The sequence below is a fragment of the Mesoplodon bidens genome (assembly GCF_964165515.1).
Source record: "Mesoplodon bidens genome assembly, chromosome: 1".
Lineage (NCBI taxonomy): Eukaryota > Metazoa > Chordata > Mammalia > Artiodactyla > Ziphiidae > Mesoplodon > Mesoplodon bidens.
The window spans coordinates 195,218,037-195,239,577 of record NC_138176.1 but is presented as its reverse complement, the minus strand read 5'-3'; the positions used below and the strand labels follow the sequence as shown (position 1 = coordinate 195,239,577).

The 21,541-nt window shown below is 48.8% G+C and overlaps 2 protein-coding genes across 2 annotated transcripts; both read right to left on the bottom strand.

Moving 5' to 3' along the window:
* Positions 1-1,794: 1,794 nt before the first annotated feature.
* On the bottom strand, positions 1,795-2,860 carry LOC308604838 (tripartite motif-containing protein 75-like; the record flags this gene model as incomplete). The annotated part of the gene is given in 4 exon segments (XM_081214383.1): positions 1,795-2,040; positions 2,042-2,124; positions 2,127-2,365; positions 2,367-2,860. Coding segments are annotated over 4 exon segments (1,062 nt in total).
* An 8,828-nt stretch (positions 2,861-11,688) lies between these two features.
* Positions 11,689-15,618, bottom strand: LOC308626114 (pseudouridylate synthase 1 homolog). The gene is made up of 2 exons (XM_081250923.1): positions 13,478-15,618; positions 11,689-11,976 (listed from the first exon to the last, which is right to left on the bottom strand). The coding sequence occupies exons 1-2, from the start codon at positions 14,102-14,104 to the stop codon at positions 11,929-11,931; spliced, it is 675 nt and encodes a 224-aa protein (XP_081107049.1). The 5' UTR covers positions 14,105-15,618; the 3' UTR covers positions 11,689-11,928.
* Positions 15,619-21,541: the final 5,923 nt, after the last annotated feature.

Here is a 21,541-nt window from a genome sequence, read left to right as displayed (position 1 = left end):
CTATGGATGATGAATTTTATCAAATGATTTTTCTGCCATCTACTGAGATAATCATGAGACTTGTTTTCATTTAGTCTATTATGTAGTACAATAAATTGAGTATTCAGTGATGTTTCTTATTGGTCTCTGGCTTCTTAGAATATAACTTTATTGGTTGTAAAGATATGCATGTGTGGTAAACCTTTCAAGAAAAACAAAGGAATTATTAATATCAAGATACTGGATGCTTCAAGCTGAGGAAAATGGGGGTGACATAGGGTGTTAGAATCCACGGGGCCTCTGAGCTACCGTGTAATGTTTGATTTCTTCACCTAGGTGTTTTATACATGGGTACTAATTTTACTACTCTCCTTTAAATTTTATCTACATGTTTACTACACAATCTTATATGCCTGCTTTTCATAACAAAACAAAAATAGATGAGTCACACTCAAAGATGAAATAAGCTACTGTGAAAAGTAGAAATAGAATAGAAACATGCTTAAATGTTGGAACCAGGAAGAGAAAAGTAGCAGCCAGTTTAACCCTGTTGAGACATGGAAACAAATCTCCCCAAGCACAGGAAGGAGCAGGGACAATCTGCAAGTATTTAGGGGAACTTCCCTGGCGGTCCAGTGGTTAAGACTCGGAGCTTTCACTGCATTGGGCGCAGGTTCTATCCCTGGCTGGGGAACTATGATCACACATGTCACAGTGGGGGAGGGGGTGTTATTAAGCCCCCAAAATTAAAAAACCAAGGAAAGTATAAGACTGATCTTTTTCTATGTCAAATATCTCCCAGGACGATGTATAAATCATCTCACATAATGTCATAGTTACTGGACAATCTCAAATTTCAAGCAAGAGAGTAATTTAGATGTACTACTGGTAATGAGCAAAACCCAACCTCTGTATAAAGGGCAATAAATCTGCCTGACCTTTGCCCTCGAGGGAGACTGGACAGTATACAAACCTGCCTGTGCTCTGATGGAGATGCCACCTCTATCTTTCAAGGCTGTTTCCCATAAAAACGTCCTGGGAAACACAGTCCTGAGTGGTCGGTCCCTTGCTCCCGACATGTGCAAGACGCCCCCTGAGAACTGTCTCCACACAGGTGTGTTTCCTCTCCCACATGGAACGTGTAAGGTGCTTATGAAACAGGTAAATGTATAGGTATAGGAAATATGCAAGTGTTCACACATTTACTGAAGCTGTGAAATTACAATTTTATAGGCTCCAACGTTGGAATTCCAGAAACACTTTACAGTTAAACTCCACGTCCCTGTTAGTTCCCACAACATCTCTACTGCTATGGAAACACCACCAACAACAACAACAAAATAGAAAACAAAATGAGAAAAACTTTCTTCATGACTTTAAGTCAAATAAACATTAAAAAAAAATCGCGGTGCCAGATGTAAGGACAGTTGTAAACATTCTACCTACTGTCCATAAATTTCAGGAAGAAAAAGAAGCAAAGTCAAAGATCATCCTTAGTAATCTCTTACTGCACAGATTGTAAGACGTTGAGTATAGCATCGATAGAGAAATAGGGCTTTAGGATCTCAGAAAATTTATCCGTGAAAGAGTGGATGTGGGACCTGTCCTTCCAACTGTAGAAGGAAATCGCGCCCAACTCATAGTCCAGATACACACCGATCCCGCCAGGCTCCTCCTTCAGCTCCAGGGGAAGGGCGCCCCCGGCCCGCGGGCCTCACAATCCCCTCCGCGCGGCCCCAGAGTCCAGAGGCGTCTCTGTCCCTCCAGGCGCCCAGCGCCGGTCCTGGAGGCGGAGTCTGCGCAGACGCCCACGGCTCACGCGGCCCCGCCCACCCACCCCTCCCAGTACCGCCCGCCGCTGGCAAAGCCCACCGAGCCCAGCACCGCAGGCTCCGTGCAGAATGTCCGCGTGCTTGGGGGAAAAAGCTGCCTGCTCCTCGCAAACGTCACCGACTTTCTATCCTCGGACACGAGCAGGTTGGGATGCGCTGTCTCGGGGTCCAGGGTCACGTCCTCCCGGAACTTCTGAATGATTTTCTGCAGAGCTGAGTGCTGCGGGGGGCAGGCTGCAGCCTTCCCACCTCAGCTGGAAGGAGTAGACGTCAGGGCACCTCAGATGCTCGCCTCTGCCCAGGACGCCCCGATGCCGCTCAGCAGCCTGGCTCCAGGCAGCACGCTTCTCTCTGTCACCTCGTGCAGGAGGCCCCGCAGCGTGCAGACGTGGTCTGAGAAGGCGGTGATGTTGACGCCCAGCTGCTCCCGGATGTCCTGCTCCTCCTGGACCAGCCTCGCCAGGACAGCCTCCTGCTCGCGGCCCACAGCCCGGCTCAGCTGCCGGAACTCCGAGGCCAGCTCCAGCCGCTGGCGCTGCACCAGCTCCCGCGACCTGCGCGACCACCAGGCTGTGGGCATCTGCCACCGGCCTCTTCAAAGGCTCCACGTAAGCGCCGAGCCTCTGCCGGTGGTCAGCCGCGGCCTCGCCCACCGGCCTCACCAAGTGGCCCTGGTGCTCAGGGGTCCGTGTGCACAGGGGACACAGCACTTCCTCGTGTTCCTCGCAGAAGAGGCTCAGGACCTGAGGGTGCAGCTCGCACAGGCGCGGCTCCTCGCTCCTCCTCCTGTTGCTCCGGGTGCTCTGGAGCAGCCTGGCCACCTGGATCATCCTGCCCAGCTGGGCGTTGCTCCTCACCTGCCGCCCCTGGCACGGGTAGCGGCACACGGGGCAGGGGAACCTGTCCTCCAGGTGAGCCCAGGACCCTTGGATGCAGGAGCGGCAGGAGTTGTGCCCACACTCAGTGGTGACCGGGTCTCTCAGGCCCTCTAGACAGATGGAACAATTGGCTTCTGCCTGGAGTCCAGCCAGGGCCGCTGCCACAGCCATCGGGGCTGCACTGAGGTGGGTTTCTTAGGAGGCCGGGCTACTGGGTCTCTGCGCTGAGTAGCAGGTGCACCCTCGGGTCTCCCTCCTTCCTGTCCTGGATGTTGCAGGACTCTGGGGCGCAGGCAGGTGTTCAGAGAGGCTTCCTTCACTCCTGCGGCCTATCGTAGAGCAGCTGGGCGACTCGCTGCCCTCAGCTGCTCCAGGGTGTGAAGCTAAGCTCAGCTAACTCTCTGGGTCAGAGAGCAGACACAGCTCCAAAGTGCCTTTTCCTTCCTGGGGATGAGAAAATAATCCTTCCTGTGAAAAGGCTGCCCTGTGTCTTGAGGGACTCTCACTGCCACAGTGAGACATCCTCTGATCCTTCCCTCCACCACGACCCACCTACACCCACATGGACCACAGGTTGATGGGACCAGGTCCTGGGACTGTGGAAAGTGTGTGGGCTTGAGGACAAGAGCCCAGGGCCTGGATGGGACTCCCCCTCAGTCACCTGCTATCTGGGGACCTGGGGAAAGTTATGTAACATCCTATTTCAAAGAGAATCTGGTTAAAGGATAAAAAACCCAGCTTCAATAATTTCAGTCTTGTCAAAAATCTAATTTAAAAAACTGGTACTTTTTGGCTTAAACCACGGATACTTCTAACAGCACTGAATTCATAATACATCAAAATTTACTTTTCACTTAAGCTTCTCAGCTACAGAATATATGAAATTTTTTGCATAAGTGGATGGGATTTGGACTAGATGAAATTTGCTCTGGGCACCCTCCCAAAACTGACTTTTCACTTCAAGCTCAGAATGAGATTGAGATCAGTACGTCAATTTGAGTTGAAGCTGAGAAACACACACACATACAAACGTACTCCCTGACGATAGTGGTGAGCTAGCAACTAGTGAGGATTTGTGGAGTCAAGATCCTAAGAAGAAAGTGTGGAGCTTTCCCTTCGAAGCACCTACTGATTCTCAAAGAGGCTGAGAGGCCACCAACTCTCAGGGCTGAGAACTCTTGAGTTCAGGGCACCCACACAGGAAGAGTCCTGTTAGACGCTCCAAACTTTCCACTGGGATCAGCAAAGTGATCCCAAAGCTGAAAGTGAGCATCCATGGAGGGTATGGGGGGAGGTTGGAGGGGGTGGGGTGTATTGATTTAATCATCTCCAGCCCTGATAGGTTAAAGACAATCTCTGAGTCCAGAGACCCCAGAATGAATTTCAAGTGTTGAGATATAACATCTTGGAGATATGTGGTGTCACTGGATCATTCATACACAGCTGGTGAGAGGTAAGTGGGTACAACCACTTTTGAAAACTATTTTGCATTATTAACTATCTTAGAACATACACTCAGTTATTTTACTCAGGCTGTGTAACCATCCAGACTATGACCCAGGGCTACAAACTCTGTGCACAAAAGTACATACACGAAGCTTCAGTACAACACTTTTCACAAGTCCAAACTGGAAATAACCCCAAAGTTCCACAGCATTAAAATGGCTAGATGAATGTGGTCTGTTCATACAATGGGACATTAATCAGCAATGTGTGGACACTAAATACTCTTCACCCCAAAACTGGGGTGAATCTCAAAGATGTAATGTGGTGTGACAAAAAGCCAGGCACAAAAGATTACACACCGTGTGTGCAGGAAAAACGACTTCATGGTGTTAGACCTCAGCATTAGTGCTCATATTGGGGGAGGAGGGATGAGCTAGTGATTGGGAGGAAGGTGAGAAGGGCTCTAGGGGTGCTGGTAACAATCTATTTCTTCATCTTGGTGGAGGTAGAGGGTTACAGGCTTATGCAGTTTTCACTGTGCATGTCTAATAAAAGCAAGAGTGACCATAAAACCATAGACTATAGAAATAAATTATAGAGAAATATGTTCCATCTGTTTGGCCGAGGAAACAAATTTTTGAAAATCAGAAAACTACATGATTACTTCAAGCATATAATTAGCTTATATCAAGCAATTCAAGCAAACATAATGAAAAATCTGGACATAAAAATGGGTAAAGAAGATAAAAAGATGCCAATAATGAAATCAAAGCAGATCATTTTTAATAATCCAGAGATATCAGAGTGAAAAACAAGAGAGACTGTTCTTTGTGCCTTGTCTGATTGGCAAAGATTTATAAAATACTGCAAATAGGGTAGTGGAGCCAGAAAGAGAGGAAACCTGGTGGGGTGGAGCGAGCGGAGATTCTGAGCCAAGCTGCCTGGGCTGCAATCCTGGCTCTTCCATCTATGGCCCTGTGACCTTTGACAGGTCAGAAGGGATTTATGGAGGAGGGGAAAATGTGCCTAGCAGCAGGCCTGGCACACGGAAGGTGCTCTATGGTACTCAACTAACAAAACCCCAGACTTTCCATGCTCAGGCTGCTGTGGTCAAAGAATATGTCTTTCACTGTCACCACTAACACCCTTGCCAAAGCCCCTACATGGTCCTCTGGGTGCCTGCACCAGCCTCTGACCACCCAGCTGGGCCCCTCCAGTCTCCTCCCACCCACACGAGGATCTAATCACACCCTCTCCTGCAGGACTGCTGTTCCTGGCACGAGAACCACGTCCTTCCCTCAGCTCCAGCTTCTCCCAGCACCAAGCTCTCTGCAGCGCTCAACCTCCTAACCTCTTCCTGCAGGTTCAGCCCTCTCTGGCCCCAGCACCTTTGTACAAGCAGAGCCTTCACTTGTCTCCTCACTCTCCCAGCTCAGAGCTCACTTGTCCCTTCCTCCAGATTCCCGCTTCCCGACTCCATGAGGGGTCACCTCCCCCCAACAAAATGTGCCAGAGCTGTAAGGACAGGATCAGGAGCTCTTTCCACTCTGGCTGTTGTAAATTTACCCAGGTTTTGGAAATCTGCCTCCCACACGTGACTGTCGACTCTGTGTTATCCCGCCATGATGGCATCTCCAAATATCACCTTAGTCCCTGGCTAAGCTGTTGAATGACTAAAATCCTGGCCAGGTTTCCAGTCGCCCTTAGGAACTGAGTGGCTTTGGGCAACTTACTTGTATTCTCTGTGTCTGCAAGCAGGCAGTGGCGAAGTTGAGGAAGACCAAGTTCATACAGGGCCCCATAGCTCTAATCCCTCACTCCCCACCTACACAATAAGGACGGATTTAAAGATCAAAGTGGAGCCCGGTGGCCACCTTTGATGTGGTTTCAGACATGACTGTGCATCACTGAGAATTTGATTTTCTGAACTGGTTGCGACTCAAGGACACCACCAGCCATTTTCACAACAGCATCTGCTGACAGCTCTGGGGCAACTTTGCAGTTTCAACGTCCCCGCCCCCGCACCTGCAGCTGTGTAATCATTTGCAGCCACAGTCAATGCTTCTTTGCCTAGCACCCTTATTTTATGTAACCTTGCAGGTTCTTTGCCTTGATAAGCCTCCCCCAGCTTGGACTCAGGGAACACAGGTCAAGTGTTTCATGAATCTGGGTCTCTGGGGCTGCTGTCCTAACAACCCCCAAATAAAGGCCTCTATTTCAATCAGGTCTTGGTTTCTGAAATTTTGGTTAACACCACAAAGTGCCCCTGACTGAGCCATCTTGGAGGGGGATCCCACAGGGGCTTCAGACCAGCCTCTGGGGGCTTTCTCACACACAGATACCAGTCTCTCCATCCTTGGGCCCTGGACAGGGTGGGAACTGGGCATCTGTGCTCTCATCAAACATTTAGGTGAGTTAGGACAAGGCCCACTGTGGGACCAGTAACCCTAATAAAGGACAGGTTTTTACATACGCCAAACCCCAGTCTGGGTTCCCTTGGAGGATCCCTAGGCTGGGCCCGGAGCAGCGGCTCAGGAAGCCCCCTGGTCTCGCCTCATCCTTGATCCCCGCTTACCTGAGGGGGCAGTTCTCTTGGGGTTCCTGGGCCAGGTCCTCAGGCAGCTCTCCCAACACATGGTGGGGTCTGGGATGTGACAGGTATATATACACCCCCAGGAGGGTGGAGCTGTTGGGGTCCAGCCCTAAAGGCTGTGGCTCCTCCATAGCTGGGAGGGTGGGCCCTGGGCATGGAGGGGTGTGTGGGGCGTGTTCAGAGGTGCTGCTTAGAGATGGGAGAGGAGGGCCAGGCCCCGCCTAGATTAGGTCAGGTGATAAACAGGCTCTCCGTTGCACCTTTGTGATCCTCCCTGGATCCTCTCAATGCCACTTAATCTCATCTTTGCTGATGATGAACTGAAATCTGAAAAGCTTTGTAAGGTTGTCCATTTACTCCCCGAGGAGGGGAGATGTGATTCAGGGCCCTCTGGCTCCCCCGCCTTTCCCGGTTAGGTAGCAAATTGTCAGGGAGGCTGCAAAATTACACGTCTCTGAGCAAAAGTTGCAGAAGGTAGTGGGGAGGCTGGGGAATATTAGGTAAAAGGAAAGTTACTGATGAGGGAACAACGAAGTACTGCACACTAGGCTTTTCATTGGTTGGCAGAGAATATTTATTATGATTACATCATATGCAGAGTGTAAGACTCCCATCAGGCTCAGCTGCATTACATCCCTGAGAAGAGGGCAGGTTATCCTGCCTCCCTTGAAAGCTGTTTCCCCATTTGTAGGTTGGGGACAGAAACAATACTTTACACTTAGAGTATCTCTAGCCTAATAACCAAAAATCCAGTAAATATTTCAAATGAGAATGCATGGAAAGTACATACTACCCATGAAGTACTTCAGTTTTGATTGGCATTATTTTCACTATTTTGATTCATATTGCTTCTTGTATTATTTTATTTTATGCCAGGAAAATAGATATTTAAAAACATATAAGAACACTAATGGGGGGATAATCAGCCATCATCCTACCACTTAGATAAATCAAGATTCATGCTCTCAACTGTGTGCTTTCAGAAGTTTGTATATATCCACATCTTTATTTTTTTATATGACAGGTGATAAATGGCAGTATATTTTACATACAGTTTCATGATCTGCTTCCCTCTACTTAACATTATATAAAATGGTGTCCTTCACAATCAAAAAATTGTTTCTCTAATAGGAAATACAACTTTTAAAAAAGGGAGTGTATATTGTTTAAAATACGTAGAGGATAAAAAAGGAAGTCCACCAATGCCCCCAAATAATCTCTGTTAATGCATTAATTTAAGCCTTTTTTTTGCTGCATATACTGTACACTCACAGCATAATTACTAGTGTATTTACACATTGTCACATGAGCATCGAGTAGCACCTAAGTGTTCTTAATGTTGGGGAAACTGAAGTAAACAAAACCAAGTCCCTGCTCGCCTAGAGCAGCACAGATGGAAAACAAAAACAGAAATCTCCTGCATATATGCATGGGACAAAAATGTTTTAACATATTTTTTTAATATCTGACCCAATACAAACATAAAGTGTCAGGTGATAACAGCTGATATAAAGAAAAATCAGAATGAAAATTGGTCCAACCACCTTGAAAACCAGTTTGGTTCTTTCTACTTAAGTTGAGTATGCACCTACACAACCCTTCAGCTCAGCAATTCCACTCTTGTTATTTATGTTTAGAAATGTGTCCATTTGTGCAAGGAAGCATGTAGCAACACAATTCCCAATAGGGGAAACCTGGAAACAACCCAAGGGCTTTCAGCAACAGAATGAACTAATGAACAGTAGTACAGGCATGCAATGGACTACTATTCACCAAGAAAAGGGATCTGAAAAACAGAAAAATAAGGACGAATTCCCCACCTATCATATTGAGCTGAAGAGTCCAGAAATACAATAACATACTGTGTATGGCTCCCCTCATATGAAGATCAAAACCAGGCCAAACCAGTGACTCTTTCAGCAGCAGGTGGTGGTTACCTTTGGGGAGGAGAGTGGAGGCAGTGATGGAGAGTGGCCAGGAGGGGAAAGGGAGCAGGTACTGTTCTATCTGTGGGCTTGGTGGCTTACGGGACTATGTTCACTTTGTAATCATCCTCAGGTGATGCAAAATGATGGGTGTGTGTGTCTTTATATATGTATGGTCTACATCCATAAATGTTTACTTAAGAAAAGAACTGCTTCTGTTCTGTCTCCATAGGTGAGCCAGGGAATCTGCATTTGCAACAAGCATTTTGGTGACCCCCAGCCAAGGGAAATGGTGATAACAGGGATTGGCTTCCAGGAGCAATAAGAGGAAACTGAGTTCAGACCCCTGGTCACTCACTGACTAGCTGTGTGACCACAGATGTGTGTCATGGTGGGGTCTCAAGTAGCCTTCCTTCCAGCCCCACCTCCAAGCTGCGCAATGTCCCCCAAGCTGCACAATGTCCCCTGCCCTCTGCCCTGTCCCAGTGACCCTAGTTGTGGTCAGTGTGGAGTGCACTCTGGAACAAGACTCTGCGTTTGAGTCCGGGCTCTGCCAGTTATCAGCTGTAAGTTTGGGAGCACGGGTTAGCTCACCCCGCTGTGCCTCGATTTCATGCTCTGTGAAGTGAGTTAGTGGTAGAACCTACCTCCTCAGGTACTTGAGACTCAAGCAAACAGTGAGAAGACAGAAAGTGCTGTGTCAGTGACTCTTGTCATGAGGACGATTATAATTGCACCTGAAGCAGATACCCATTAGCCTCTACTGTAAGTCTCAGATCTGAAGAGCGTGGTTCCTTTGAGAGTGGATCTGACACTGGCTCAGCCACTTACCAGCTGTGCCCCTACTGTGTGCCAGCCCCATGTTCACACAGCTGTGCTCAGGCCAGGAGTCTGAACACCTGTTTGCCTTACTGTAGTGACTGCAGTGGTTTCCGGCTCTGGTGAGAGAAAGGGCTCTATCATGATCTAGGGGTTCAGGAAAATACAAACTCCTTGTCATCACCTCTGTAGTCGGGATGGAGGGGTGACTGGGTCTGACGCTGGCATGTGCTTTTTAAATGAATTTGTCAATAGAAGTCTCACACATATCAGGAAAGTTGCAGGATTCTTTAGTGTACAGCTTGATGTATTATCACAAAGGGAATGCAGGTCTGAAACAAGATCTCATCTGTAAAAACAAAAGGCATTGCCAGCAATCTTCCCCCACAAACCCTAATCTAAGGACAGGATCATATCCTAATAACAGTAAAAGAGATGAGTTTTTTAAGTAGAGGTGTAATGAGATCAATTTTTTTTTTGAAAAGTGAATGCCAGAGAACAGAATAATGACAGGGATGGCAGATGACCCAGTGAATGGGCCACTTAGGAGAACAGAGCAGTGGCCCAGGTGAGAGCTGCTGCTGCCCTGGTTTGGGAGAGAGAAATGAAGTTGAGGAAAAGTGGTGTGGGTCATTGGGTGTGGAGATATCATTCACTGAAATAGGCAATCCTGTGAGTAACAGCCTGGATGCAGGGAATGGATTCAATGTAAGAGAGTGAAGTGTTGGCAGTCTGGGAAGAGGCATCTACAAATGGCCAAATGGCATCTGGACACAAGGTTTTCAGGTAGATCCACCTGAGCTAAAGCTAGAGATTGAAGAGCCTTCAGGACACAGCTGGTAACTGTGGCCTCCCCAGTGAGGGGGAGCACATACAAAGTGTTTCTAGATCAGTTTTAAATTTCAACATGTGTCAGAATCACTGAGAGAGTTTACTGACACAGGCATAGCTCAGAGATGTTGTGGGCCTGGTTACAGGCTACCTCAAGAAAACAACAATGACAAAATAGTGAGTCATGTGAGTGTTTTGGTTTTGAAGTGTGTATCAAAGGTATGTTTACACTATACTGTCATCTATTATGTGTGCAATAACATTTTGTCTAAAATACAATGTAATGCCTTAATTAAAAAAGACTTTATTGCTAAAAAAAATGCTAACCCTCATCTGAGCCTTCAGCAGGTTGTAGTAGTAACTTCAAAGATCACTGACGACAGTTCAAATTTAATAGTGATGCAAAACTCTGACATATTGTGACAATTACCAAAATGTGGCTCAGAGACAGGAAGTGAGCAAATGCTGCTGGAAAAATGGCACCAACAGCCTTGCTCCATGCAGGATTGCCACCACCACTCCATTTGTAAATAGATCACAGAATGATGAAAGGAGAAAGGCCTGTACACAGACTGCTGAGCCACCCCTGCAGGTTCTGACTCAGTAGATCCCAGCTGGGAACCAGTCCCAGGTGACACAGATGATGTTGGTCTGGGAACCACACATTCAGAACCACTAGAGGGCGCTGCAAAGGGGCCACATACAGCCTTCTGGATTCTCTAGGTACCTCATCTGTCACTTCTTCTAGTTACTAGATTTTTACCAAAGAAACAAATCAATAGTACGTGTTGTCCACAAAAATTCAGTTAACAATGACGTTAAGAAGGGAATTTCAGAGGCGGAGCGGGAGGCGTGGAGACGGCGGCGAGAGCTAGAGCGGCAAGCTGGAAGTGACCACGTGACACACCTCTGGCCAGCGAGGGGATGAGGCCGCTGGCGGGACGTCCAGGAGGGCTCTCGCTACGGGACAGGCAACGCTGTGCCCCTTCCTTCTGCCCTCCCTCCTCCCTCCCGCCCGGAACACGGACGGCGCCAGGGATGCACGGACCAGGATGAAAGCTGCGTGCCGCAGGGGGCCAGGTGGACACCCAGAAGGAGCCCGTGTCCTCCAGCACTGGGGACTGCTACCCCTGGCCCGACGGCCCCCGTTCTGTTCTGGTCTGCGCCGCTCGCCGGGCCGCCGAGCCCCACCCTGACAGCCTGCCAGCCAGTCCTGCCAGGAGCCGCCCGCTGTCCCGCCCGCTCCAGCCTCCGCCCAGGCACGCGCCCCCGCCAGGTCACCCGTTCCCACCGCTCCGGTCTGCTGCTGACACAGCACACGGTGCTCCCTTGCACCTCTCTCGGTGAAAGACCCGTGGAAAAGACTGAGAAAAAGGTAAAAGAAGTGACTAAGCAAGGTTTGTACTTATTTAATAAGAAAATCGCTTCTTTAAAAAAATAGTGTCTTTACATGCTGAGTTGTGTGTAGTCAACGCGTGAGCTGAAAATAGACTCGCAGCAGGTTCTCCCTGTGACGGAAACTCAGTGATGCAGGTCTCAGGATCCTGAGCTGAGGAGGCCGACGCGGGCCGTCCCGTCGGGGCGAGGCAGGCTGGCAGGTCCCGGCGTGCGTGTCGTGGGCCAGCTCAGTCACTGTCCCCGTCCCCGTCACTGCCTTCCAGGGGGCGGGGGACCTGCAGAGCGAGAGCAGACAGGAAACGGCTGTTGGGGAGCACGCTGCCCGGAGAGGGCTCCCCTGCTCGGGGGCTGCCCAGGGCGAGGCTCAGCCTCACCCCTGCTTCCTCTTCACTGATTCAAGAACCTGTCTTGAACAGGCAAAGCCAAGGGCTGGGGACCAGAGGGGGTCTTCACCGGGCTCCTCCAGCTCCCAGAGGCTTCAATGACCTTGGGGACATAAAACTGATCTACTGCAAAGCTGGTCAAGTGCAAGCCCCTCAGCGCTATATAAAGACGGCAGACGGTCAGAGGCCTCTCTCTGTCTGTGGGAACCAGGCAGAGAGCAAGCCTGGCCCCCAGGTCCCATCTGTACACGTGCTCCGTTTGGCCTCACAGTGCTGGGAAAATTAATAACCACCAACATTTAAAGAGTGGACTATTTCACATACAAGTCTGGAATCCCAGTTTCTCCTGAGAAAAGGTAAGCTCCGACAACGCTCAGGCCCACCCTCCACTGGCTGGCGCTGAGCTGCAGGGGCCCTTCTGGTGGAACGAGAGCCCTGCTGTTTCTCAGTCTCCACCAAGTCCTGTCTCCTCCCCGACGCTGCCTGGAATTCACCATCCGACCCACAACCCCTGCCTTTCTCACGCCTGGCCCACCTTGCTTGCCCCCCTTACCTGTATGCACACGGGTTGGGGAGGAAGGACAGTGTTTTTCTAGATATCTAGATAATGGGAAGAAATCTCCCAGAGCTCCAGGTGCGAATCTCACCCTTTGACAGCCTGCTGGGACACCGTGAGAGAACAGGCTTTGGGGACCTCCCTCGCCCCAGGGTAAAGAATTGAGAACTAAAGTAAAATGTTAACTTTCAGCTCCAGCACCTCCAATCGTGGACGCTCTCCTTCTGACATACATAAGGTTGGCAGTTAACTCACAGACGAATCACACTCTGAGCCAGGTCCCTGGTCGGTATCGGACAGCAGGGCTCCAGGGGAGCGGAGCCCAAAGCACAGCCTGCGTCCCCTCCCAGACGGAGGAGGGCACCGCGGGCCTGGACGGGAACGCCGCCCAGAGGGCGAGGAGAACGACGCTTGGCCGCTCAGCGTCCCTGGCGCCTGTCAAGCTACCCCATGTTCTGGAGCCAGGTACGTGCCAACTGCCCAGCAGCATCAGCCAGAGGGGGACGTCCTACTGGCACCTCCACCTCACACACGGGAAGACGGCCACCGAGCACGTCCCTCACCCAGCGTCACTGAGCGCAGAGCAGGGGAGCCGGCCACCAGGTCCTATGCCCTGGCCCTGCTCCTCCCACTGTTGTGACCCCGGGGCAGCGACAGGCCTCTTGGTGCCTCAGCTTGCTCATCTATACAATGGGTACAATGACAGGGGGCAGAGTGGGTTTAAGCTTAGCCACGGACAATGACAGATGTGGACAAGTGCTTGGCTGAGCTCCTGGAAGGGCCAGCGCCAGCCCCCGTGGTTCCCCTGACCCCCAGCCCCCGTGGCCCCAGCCCCACCTTGGTGCCCGGGCCAGCGGCCGCGTGGGCAGTGGCGCTGAAGTCATGCACGGGCAGGGTGCTCAGCCACTGGGCCATGGACCTCTCGTGGCGCTCGGTGCTGATGATCGTGGGGTAGATGTGCTGCTCCTTGAAGGCCGTGACCTCAGCCTCCTCCCGTGCCCAGTCCAGCGGCTCGTGCAGCCCGTCGTGGCCGAAGCGCTGGTTGTACTTCTCGAAGTGCACCCGCTCCAGGACCAGGCCGAGCCCTGGCGCCTTGGGCACGTCCACCTTGGCCTCCCCCCAACAGCGCTCCAGCACGCTCTCGGGCGCGTAGCCCTTGACGATGGCCACCACCAGCCCCACCATCTTCCTGATCTGGTGCGTCATGAAGCTCTGGCCCTTGACCTTGATCACCGCAAACTCCATGCCTTCGCGCACGAAGGGCTCCTCGCAGAACATGTCGAGGATGTAGCGCCGGGCGCTGGGCTCGCGGGGCCCCTTCTGCGAGGTGAAGTTGTGGAAGTTGTGGGTGCCCCTGTAGCAGGCCAGGAGCCGGTTCACACGCCCCAGCGTCTCCGCGTGCAGCCGGTACGTCTCGTCCTGCGCGTCGCGGTCCTTGTGGGCAAAGGCGAACGTGGGCAGCATGTAGAAGTAGGTCCTGGCGTCGCACTTGTTCTTGGAGTTGAAGCCGCCCGTGACCCTCTTCAGTCCTGGGGGCAGAGGAGGCCATGAGGACCAACGACACCCTGAGCAGGTCTGAGTGCCGGCACGTCACCTGCCGAACCCGGACGAGCCCGAGGGGGCCCCGGCTCCGTGCGCTAAACCCTCAGCCAAACCCTGTCCAACAAACCCCGGGGTCGGCCGAGGTGCGGGACATCCTGCTCTCGCCTCACGGATCCCGGGGGACCCACGCGGACTAAAGCACCAGCCGGTGACCCCGACCCAGAAGCCTTGGATCAGAAGCCATCCTGCAGGTGAGGCCAGGGACAGCAGTGTGTTCAAACAGCAAAAGAACTGGAAACAACTTAAAAAGTCCAGCAACAGGGAAACGATCAACGGCTCTTAGACATTTGCAGAATGAACCGAAAGCAGCCCCGCAGAGCAGGTGCCCGTCCCCAGGACCGGGGGCCGCACCGCTGGGCGCTCACTGTGCCTGGCCAGGCCTCCCAACAGACTTCTTAACCGTTAAGTGAAAAAAGAAAAGCAAAACGAAGAACTACGTGTGTATTTCTCTTTGGAGAGAAACACAAACATACGGATTATGTCTGCATTTGTATAGAAAATTTCTGAAAGAATCACAACTGTTAGGGGGGGCGGTTTCTGGGAACTGGGGACCACGAAGCGCCTTGTGGCCCTGGGTGCTCCGTGCTCCGCGGCTGTCCTCACGCTAAAGTCAAGACGGGGTTGCGAGGACTCAGCCTCACAAGGAGGCTGACTTAAAGGCCAACTTTGGCTTCATGTTACAAGGACTGATTCGGACACCGCGCCGGGGCTGCCAGTTCAAGGCTGCATCCACACCGCCCTTCCCGTCTTCTGTCTCTGCTGTCGCGTTTGATTTGGGGTAATCTTATTTTTGTGTTTTGTCTTGCTTTAAGAATCCAATTTCATCGACACAGAGCGTCACAGGTATGCTTTGTGCACCTAATTTCTGTCGTGTGGAACATAACTGCCAAGAAAAGGCTGAAAGGGGCTGGCAGCCGACCACATGGCTGGGCTGTTAATGAGGGAAACACAGCCTTGCTGTGTTCTGTTATGTAAGCAGTGCTAACGGCTGCGAACTGTGTAGGCTTTGGTGTTATTTTAGCAGAAGTGGGGAACAACATGTGCATACATGAGGACATCCCCGTGGAATGAATGTCCAGAGGCCTTACACGGAACTTTCAGAGGATTGGCTCCTGGAGAAGGTCTTCAGGAGGGAATTATCCTCACCAGGCAGAGAAAGACCACAGGGTAATAAAAATAAAACCGCGTTATGCCAATAATAAATGCAGAGCCTTCCCTGGCGGTGCAGCGGTTAGGACTCCCTGCTGCCACTGCAGGGGGCGCGGCTTCCATCCCTGGTCGGGGAATGAGACCCCACATGCCGTGCAGTGCAGCAAATAAATAAATAAATAAACATTTAAAAAATAAATTTAATAGTGGGCAAAGTAACAAAAAAAAAAAAAAAGAAGGGAATTTCATTCAAGCCACACTGAGGAATATAACCGAAGTTCCACCTGTTAGAAGTTGAAGGTATAGTCATGTACGTGTTTGAGACACAGGATCGTCCATCAAAATAACATATGGACGCTGTAGGTTAACTCCTGAGCTCAGGTAATGCTTCTGGAGGGAGGAGGCTGGGCTGCTTGTGGGAAGCAAGATGGAGGTCCCTACGTTGACCGAGGGGTGGTGGAGGGGTCCCTCCCCCAAGCCCCATAGTTGGAGTCTCTCTCTTCGTAGCTAAAAATGTTTGAGGTGGCCCCACCTCAACTTGCCCTAAACCCCAGTATTTGTCCAATAACCTTCCTCTCTCTGGGCCTCAGTTTTCCCTCTGGGCAGTAAAGGGTTGCTGGTTCTTTCAGGGCTGCCACTTTGGTGAAGGGTGAGGGGGTTGTTGTGAGGTGGGAGACAAGAGGAGCCGTTAAACTCTGGCTTTGGGGTCAGACAGGCTCCACCTTGACGTGGCCATGAGACCTCCATGCTTCAGTTTCCATCATTGCAAAATGGGTCTACTTACCAGGATGAAATAAGATAATGTCCTTAAAGCATTTAACACAGCTCCAGGCACTTAGGAAGCCCTCAGAGGTGCTTGTTGCTGCTGTTCTTCCTCTCTGGCCTGGTCTGGGGTGCCAGAAGGAGGCGGGAGGGTGCTGTCCCCTCCAGGAACTCTGCTGCTTTTCTGGCCCCATCCCCACCCCTCCCCCCACCCGCCGCGCCACATCTCAGTTTCCTTCTGTTCGGAGCCCCCATTTCTCCATTTCCCATGCCTCCACTTCCTGGAGGTCATCTGTCAGGCCAGCACACTGAACCCCTTGACTTCTGGGGGGGCAATAAAAAATAAATAAATAAATAACATATGGATATGTTACATAAAGTTCACTAAGGTAAGCACGTACAAAGTGAGCAGCAAGGTCCATGACTCCCTACGGAGCTGGGAAAGAAGCTATTCTTTTAATACGTCACATTGCTAGCATCAAAGAAAGGGGAAAAGATTGATATTTATGTTCGAGCAGGTTCTCCCATCTATTAGGAGCTGTGGGTTACGTGTGATGCAGAGGCACCCTGCACATGAGGGGGAGAGGGAGGAGGCCCAAAGGGACAGAGAGAGTGAATTTTAGGTTTAAATTTTCTTGTCCTGCCTTAAAATATAAATTTTATTCTATCGATATTGAACATAGTAGGTGAGTCATTGCTTACCAGTGTTCACATAATTATAAATACATTTCTTCTTCATTCTTCAGGATAAGGTCCCTCACCTAGTTTGGCTCTAAAGCCCTCCCAGCAGTTCATTCCCTTGGACATTTTGGGGGCACAATCGCTATTTCCACACTAGTGAGGGGCAGACCTTAGTTGGAGCTCCCCAGCCTGAGAGAACTGATGTAAACAGTCAAGTGTTCAACTTTGATGGCCTCATCTGGAATAAATGCCTGAGTTACAGTCATCAAATCCAACTCCCTACAATCAAACTTTCACTCTCTCATCAAGGTTTCAGTCCTGCCTTTCTACTCAGATGGTTCCTCATGGTGATTCTGTTTCCAACACCATTGACACTTTCATGACCTGAGGGCTCAGGACCTGGACTTTGTCAACCAGTCGCAGGTGCTCTTTCAATGGCTGTTTCTGCTTTGTTTTCCTCTTCCTGGCTGCTCTGTGACTGTGGCCCCTGGGGTTCTGCCCTTGACTGCCTCTCACTTTCCACCAGCGTCTCTCCACCTGTGTTCTGGTCCCACAGAGTGCTATGCAACAGAGCACATTCATTTCTCATCCCTGCCCAGTGATCCTCAGAACTGGGGAGCCTGGAGAAAGAAATGCCCACCCCTGCCCCCCATGAATGGGAGCTGGCCCGGCACCCTCACCTAGGTCTTGCTGTTCTCCTGATGAACGTAAACAGCTTCACAGAACCGCAACATCATCCGACAGGGCCACTCTGTGACTTTGATCAACAAGACAAACACAAGACTACTCTTGAAGCAGGTCTGGACACAGACAAAACATGAACATCGTTCAAACCACAAAAATGACCCAACACCCAGGACAGGACCTGCCTCTCTTCGCTAATAGGAGTGACGGCTATTACTGTGCCCATCACATCTTCAGCCTCAGTCTAGTCTTCCCTCCTTCTGCATGAGGTTTATGAAGATACCCCGTCACAGAATGAATCCCCTACTGGCAATATCTTATCAGAGCAATGTCCTTCTTCCTTAGCCTTTTCCTAAACCCCATAACACAACACCACCAAAATAACACCCCCTCCCTGAAATGCTAGAGGGTTCCCCATGCTGTGTCCTCCCTTGCGGAGAGTAGTGAGCCCAGGTGCTAAATAAAAGTGGTTCCCATCCCTTTGGCTTGAGAGTGTTGACAGGGACAGAGGAGAGATAGATCTTGTGGGAAGAGAAGGCTGAGCCAGGTTCCCTCAGTGTAGGGGTTGCACTGGGGAAGGTGGGCTCATAGTTATGAAAAACAAGATTCTCATGTGTCCAGAATCGCTGCTCTCAAGCCACGGCTCCAGCTCAGCTCCATGTGTTGAGTGGCAGGACTGGGTCTACAGGGAGGAAAACATGGGACTCATCTCAGGTGCACAATTTAAGGGGTGCCAAAACACACAGGGATCAAGACCAATACTACTTTAAGTATTTTTAAAAGTCAAAATTAGGGCTCCCCTGGTGGCGCAGTGGTTGACAGTCCACCTGCCGATGCAGGGGACATGGGGTCGTGCCCCGGTCCGCGAAGATCCCACACGCCGCGGAGCAGCTGGGCCCGTGAGCCATGGCCGCTGGGCCTGCGCGTCCGGTGCCTGTGCTCCGCAACGGGAGAGGCCACAACAGTGAGAGGCCCGCGTAACGAGAAAAAAAAAAAAAAGTCAAAATTAAAGCAAAATGTCCATGATGAACAAAATGTCAAAATCTTAAAGATAGGATATGTATTACTGATTTTTCCTTCATAAACAATTTCTTGCCAAATTCATGCATAACTAATTCATGTATTACTAATGCCTGCTATATTTTGTCATATTTGATTCAATATTTTATATTAAGAAAAAAATTAGTGTTACAGATAATTTTGAGGTACCCCAGAATCATTCTTCATGCGGCTCAAGTTAGTTTGTACTTTTCAGTATACTTCAAAATTAATTATTATGAAAAATTTCAAAGATACAGAGAAGCAGACACAATTGCATTAAAAAATAGTACCATCAACCCACATTCAACATTTATCAATATTTTGTTAACTCATCTTTTTTCTTCCCTTTATGGTTGCTTTCATACTTGTATACATCATACCCCACTAAAAATGTGGACCTTTTTTATTAAAACCTTTATAATACCTAGAAAACAAGCAACAATGCCTTGATATCATTTAATACTTTATAGTCAAAATTCCCCAACTGCCTCATAAATGTCTTTTTTTATGTTGGTTTATTCAATGTGGATCCAAAGAACTTTCGTGTTTCACATTTAGGATTTTTTTTTTCATTTTCAACTCTATTCATTTTTTTTTTTTATGCCAGCATTGACTCATTGACCTGTACAATTTCCCACATTCAAGTGCTGTTTCTTTTAAGGTCATTAACATATTCCTCCTCTATTCCCTACATTTACCATAAAGTGAAAGGATGCTACAAATGATCATCCAATTCAGATGCAATGTTTTGTGGTTAGATGATTTATAGGTGATGCAGAGTAGCTCAAAAACACCAGCAAATAACTGTACACATAATGTGTAGTTGCTCCCGTTTGGTGATGCTATGATTGATCAGTAGGTTAAGGTGCCGACGCCTTGGTGCTCAAGTGTAAAGTCCCCACCAGAGGGTCTACCAGCTCAGTAAGGAGATGCTGAAAAAGTCTTAAACACTGAAAGAAAGAAAACTGTCATTATTTGCAAAAGATAAAACGGTCTGTTATGAAACTCGAAGAACCTGAAGAGAAATGATATAGCCTAGAGGGGATTTTAGCAAGATTATTGTATAAAGTATTAATACATATTTTAAGTATATCCACATGTGAGAAACAAAAATATAGTGTTGAAAGTGAATCTTTTACAATTGCATCAACATGTAAAATACATTTGAATGAATCTAGACATGAAATGCAGAAGTTGTATGAACAAAATCATAACCATGTAATGAAAGAGATTAAGGAAGACCTTTATAAATGTAAGAGTGTACCCCACCTGCATGGATTGGATGACTCACACTAAAAGTTTCATGTCTCTCCAATTTGGATTGCTGCCTCAATGAAATCCCGAATAAAATCCACAAAAACACTATTTTAATAATCAACTATGATTTTACATTTTACTTTGTTTACCTATGTTCAGGGACCAAACTAGAGAGGCAAATCATCACTGGAAACATTATTTTAGAGGAGTGGATAGCTTGTAGGCGCTTCATAAAAGTGCCTATTTAAACTATTTCCTGAGTTGTCCTTGACAACACATCTTAAAACAATGAAGTCGATGTGCTGATATAGGACAAAAATAAGTGGAAAATAAGCATTTAAGATGAGATAGATTGCCCTCATTGCAAATATACCCAGGGGAAGGTTCTATACACATAAAGTATACGTCATATAAACGTTGGGTTTTATATGTAGGCTACTTGGAAAGGTTCATCAAAAAGCCATTAAGCAGGATTCCTCTAGAAAGGGAAACAGAGGAAAGGAGGTCCCCATGTGACCATTCTACCTGGGAAGGCTTTTCTGTAACGCACATCCCATGATTTTACCCTTCAACGTTTGAAGGAAGATGTTTCTGGAGTGCAGGCATATGTGCTCCTGTTTAAGAAAAGCTTTCTGCTCTCCTGGGAGTAGATGGCTATCCTCAGGGAGACAAGAGCAGCACCTTCACCTGAGACCCATCTCCCTCCGTGAGCACCATAACTGCCTGCTTGTGGGGAGTGTGCTGGGGTCCTAGTGACAGGGGATACTGAGGACAGGTGTGATGGATTAACATAGGAATGATTGAGCCATCAATGAACGGGACATCATGCAGGCATTCATTATATATTAATACGAAGATCCTTAGTCTTCTATGAATATAAAGATGTGAGAAAGCTCAAATCTGGAAGTGGAGATTCAGGATTACTTCGGAACTTACAAAACATACGGAGTTCCAGGGAAATGTATTTAAAGTTCATTCCAGGCCTCCTCAAGGCCAACTTCTATTTCATTCCATCCAGGGAAGCCTGTCCCTAAACCTGTCCTGGTGGCTGCCCCATGACAGCCCCTCGCCCACCTGCTACAACACTCCCACAAAGCCCTCACCTCCTGAAGGAGAGGTGCAGCTGCACCTCAAGGAGAGAGCTTGTCTGCTGCCTGAGGGCCTGAGAGGTTGAGAACTGCAGAAGGGCTCTGGAAATCCAGAAACGGAGGTTAGGATACATTTGGGAAACACCTCCTTTAAGGGGCAGATGGAATTCAAATAACCTCTGAAGGGACAGGCCAAGAATGTTCAGCAATTTCACTTTAGATAAGAAAAATGAGGACTTTTCAATGTATTCCAAGGAACAGCTATATTTAAAATGGGTAACCAACAAGGACCTACTGTATAGCACAGGGAGCTCCGTTCAATGTTATGTGGAAGCCTGGATGGCAGGGGAGTTTGGGGGAGTATGGATATCTATATATTTGTATGGCTGAGTCGCTTTGCTTTGCACATGAAAGTATCACACTGTTAATCGGCTATACTCCAGTGTAAAATAAAAAGTTAAAAAATAAAAAAATTTAAAAAATAATTCAACAAGCAAAATAAATAAAAATAAAATAGACATGGAAATCACCTGTACCTTGAAATATATTTATAATTATTAATCATTATTTTAGAAAATGGTGTGATTTCACATAAGTGAAATGAACACTTAGGAATCTGATTTCACATAAGTGAAAT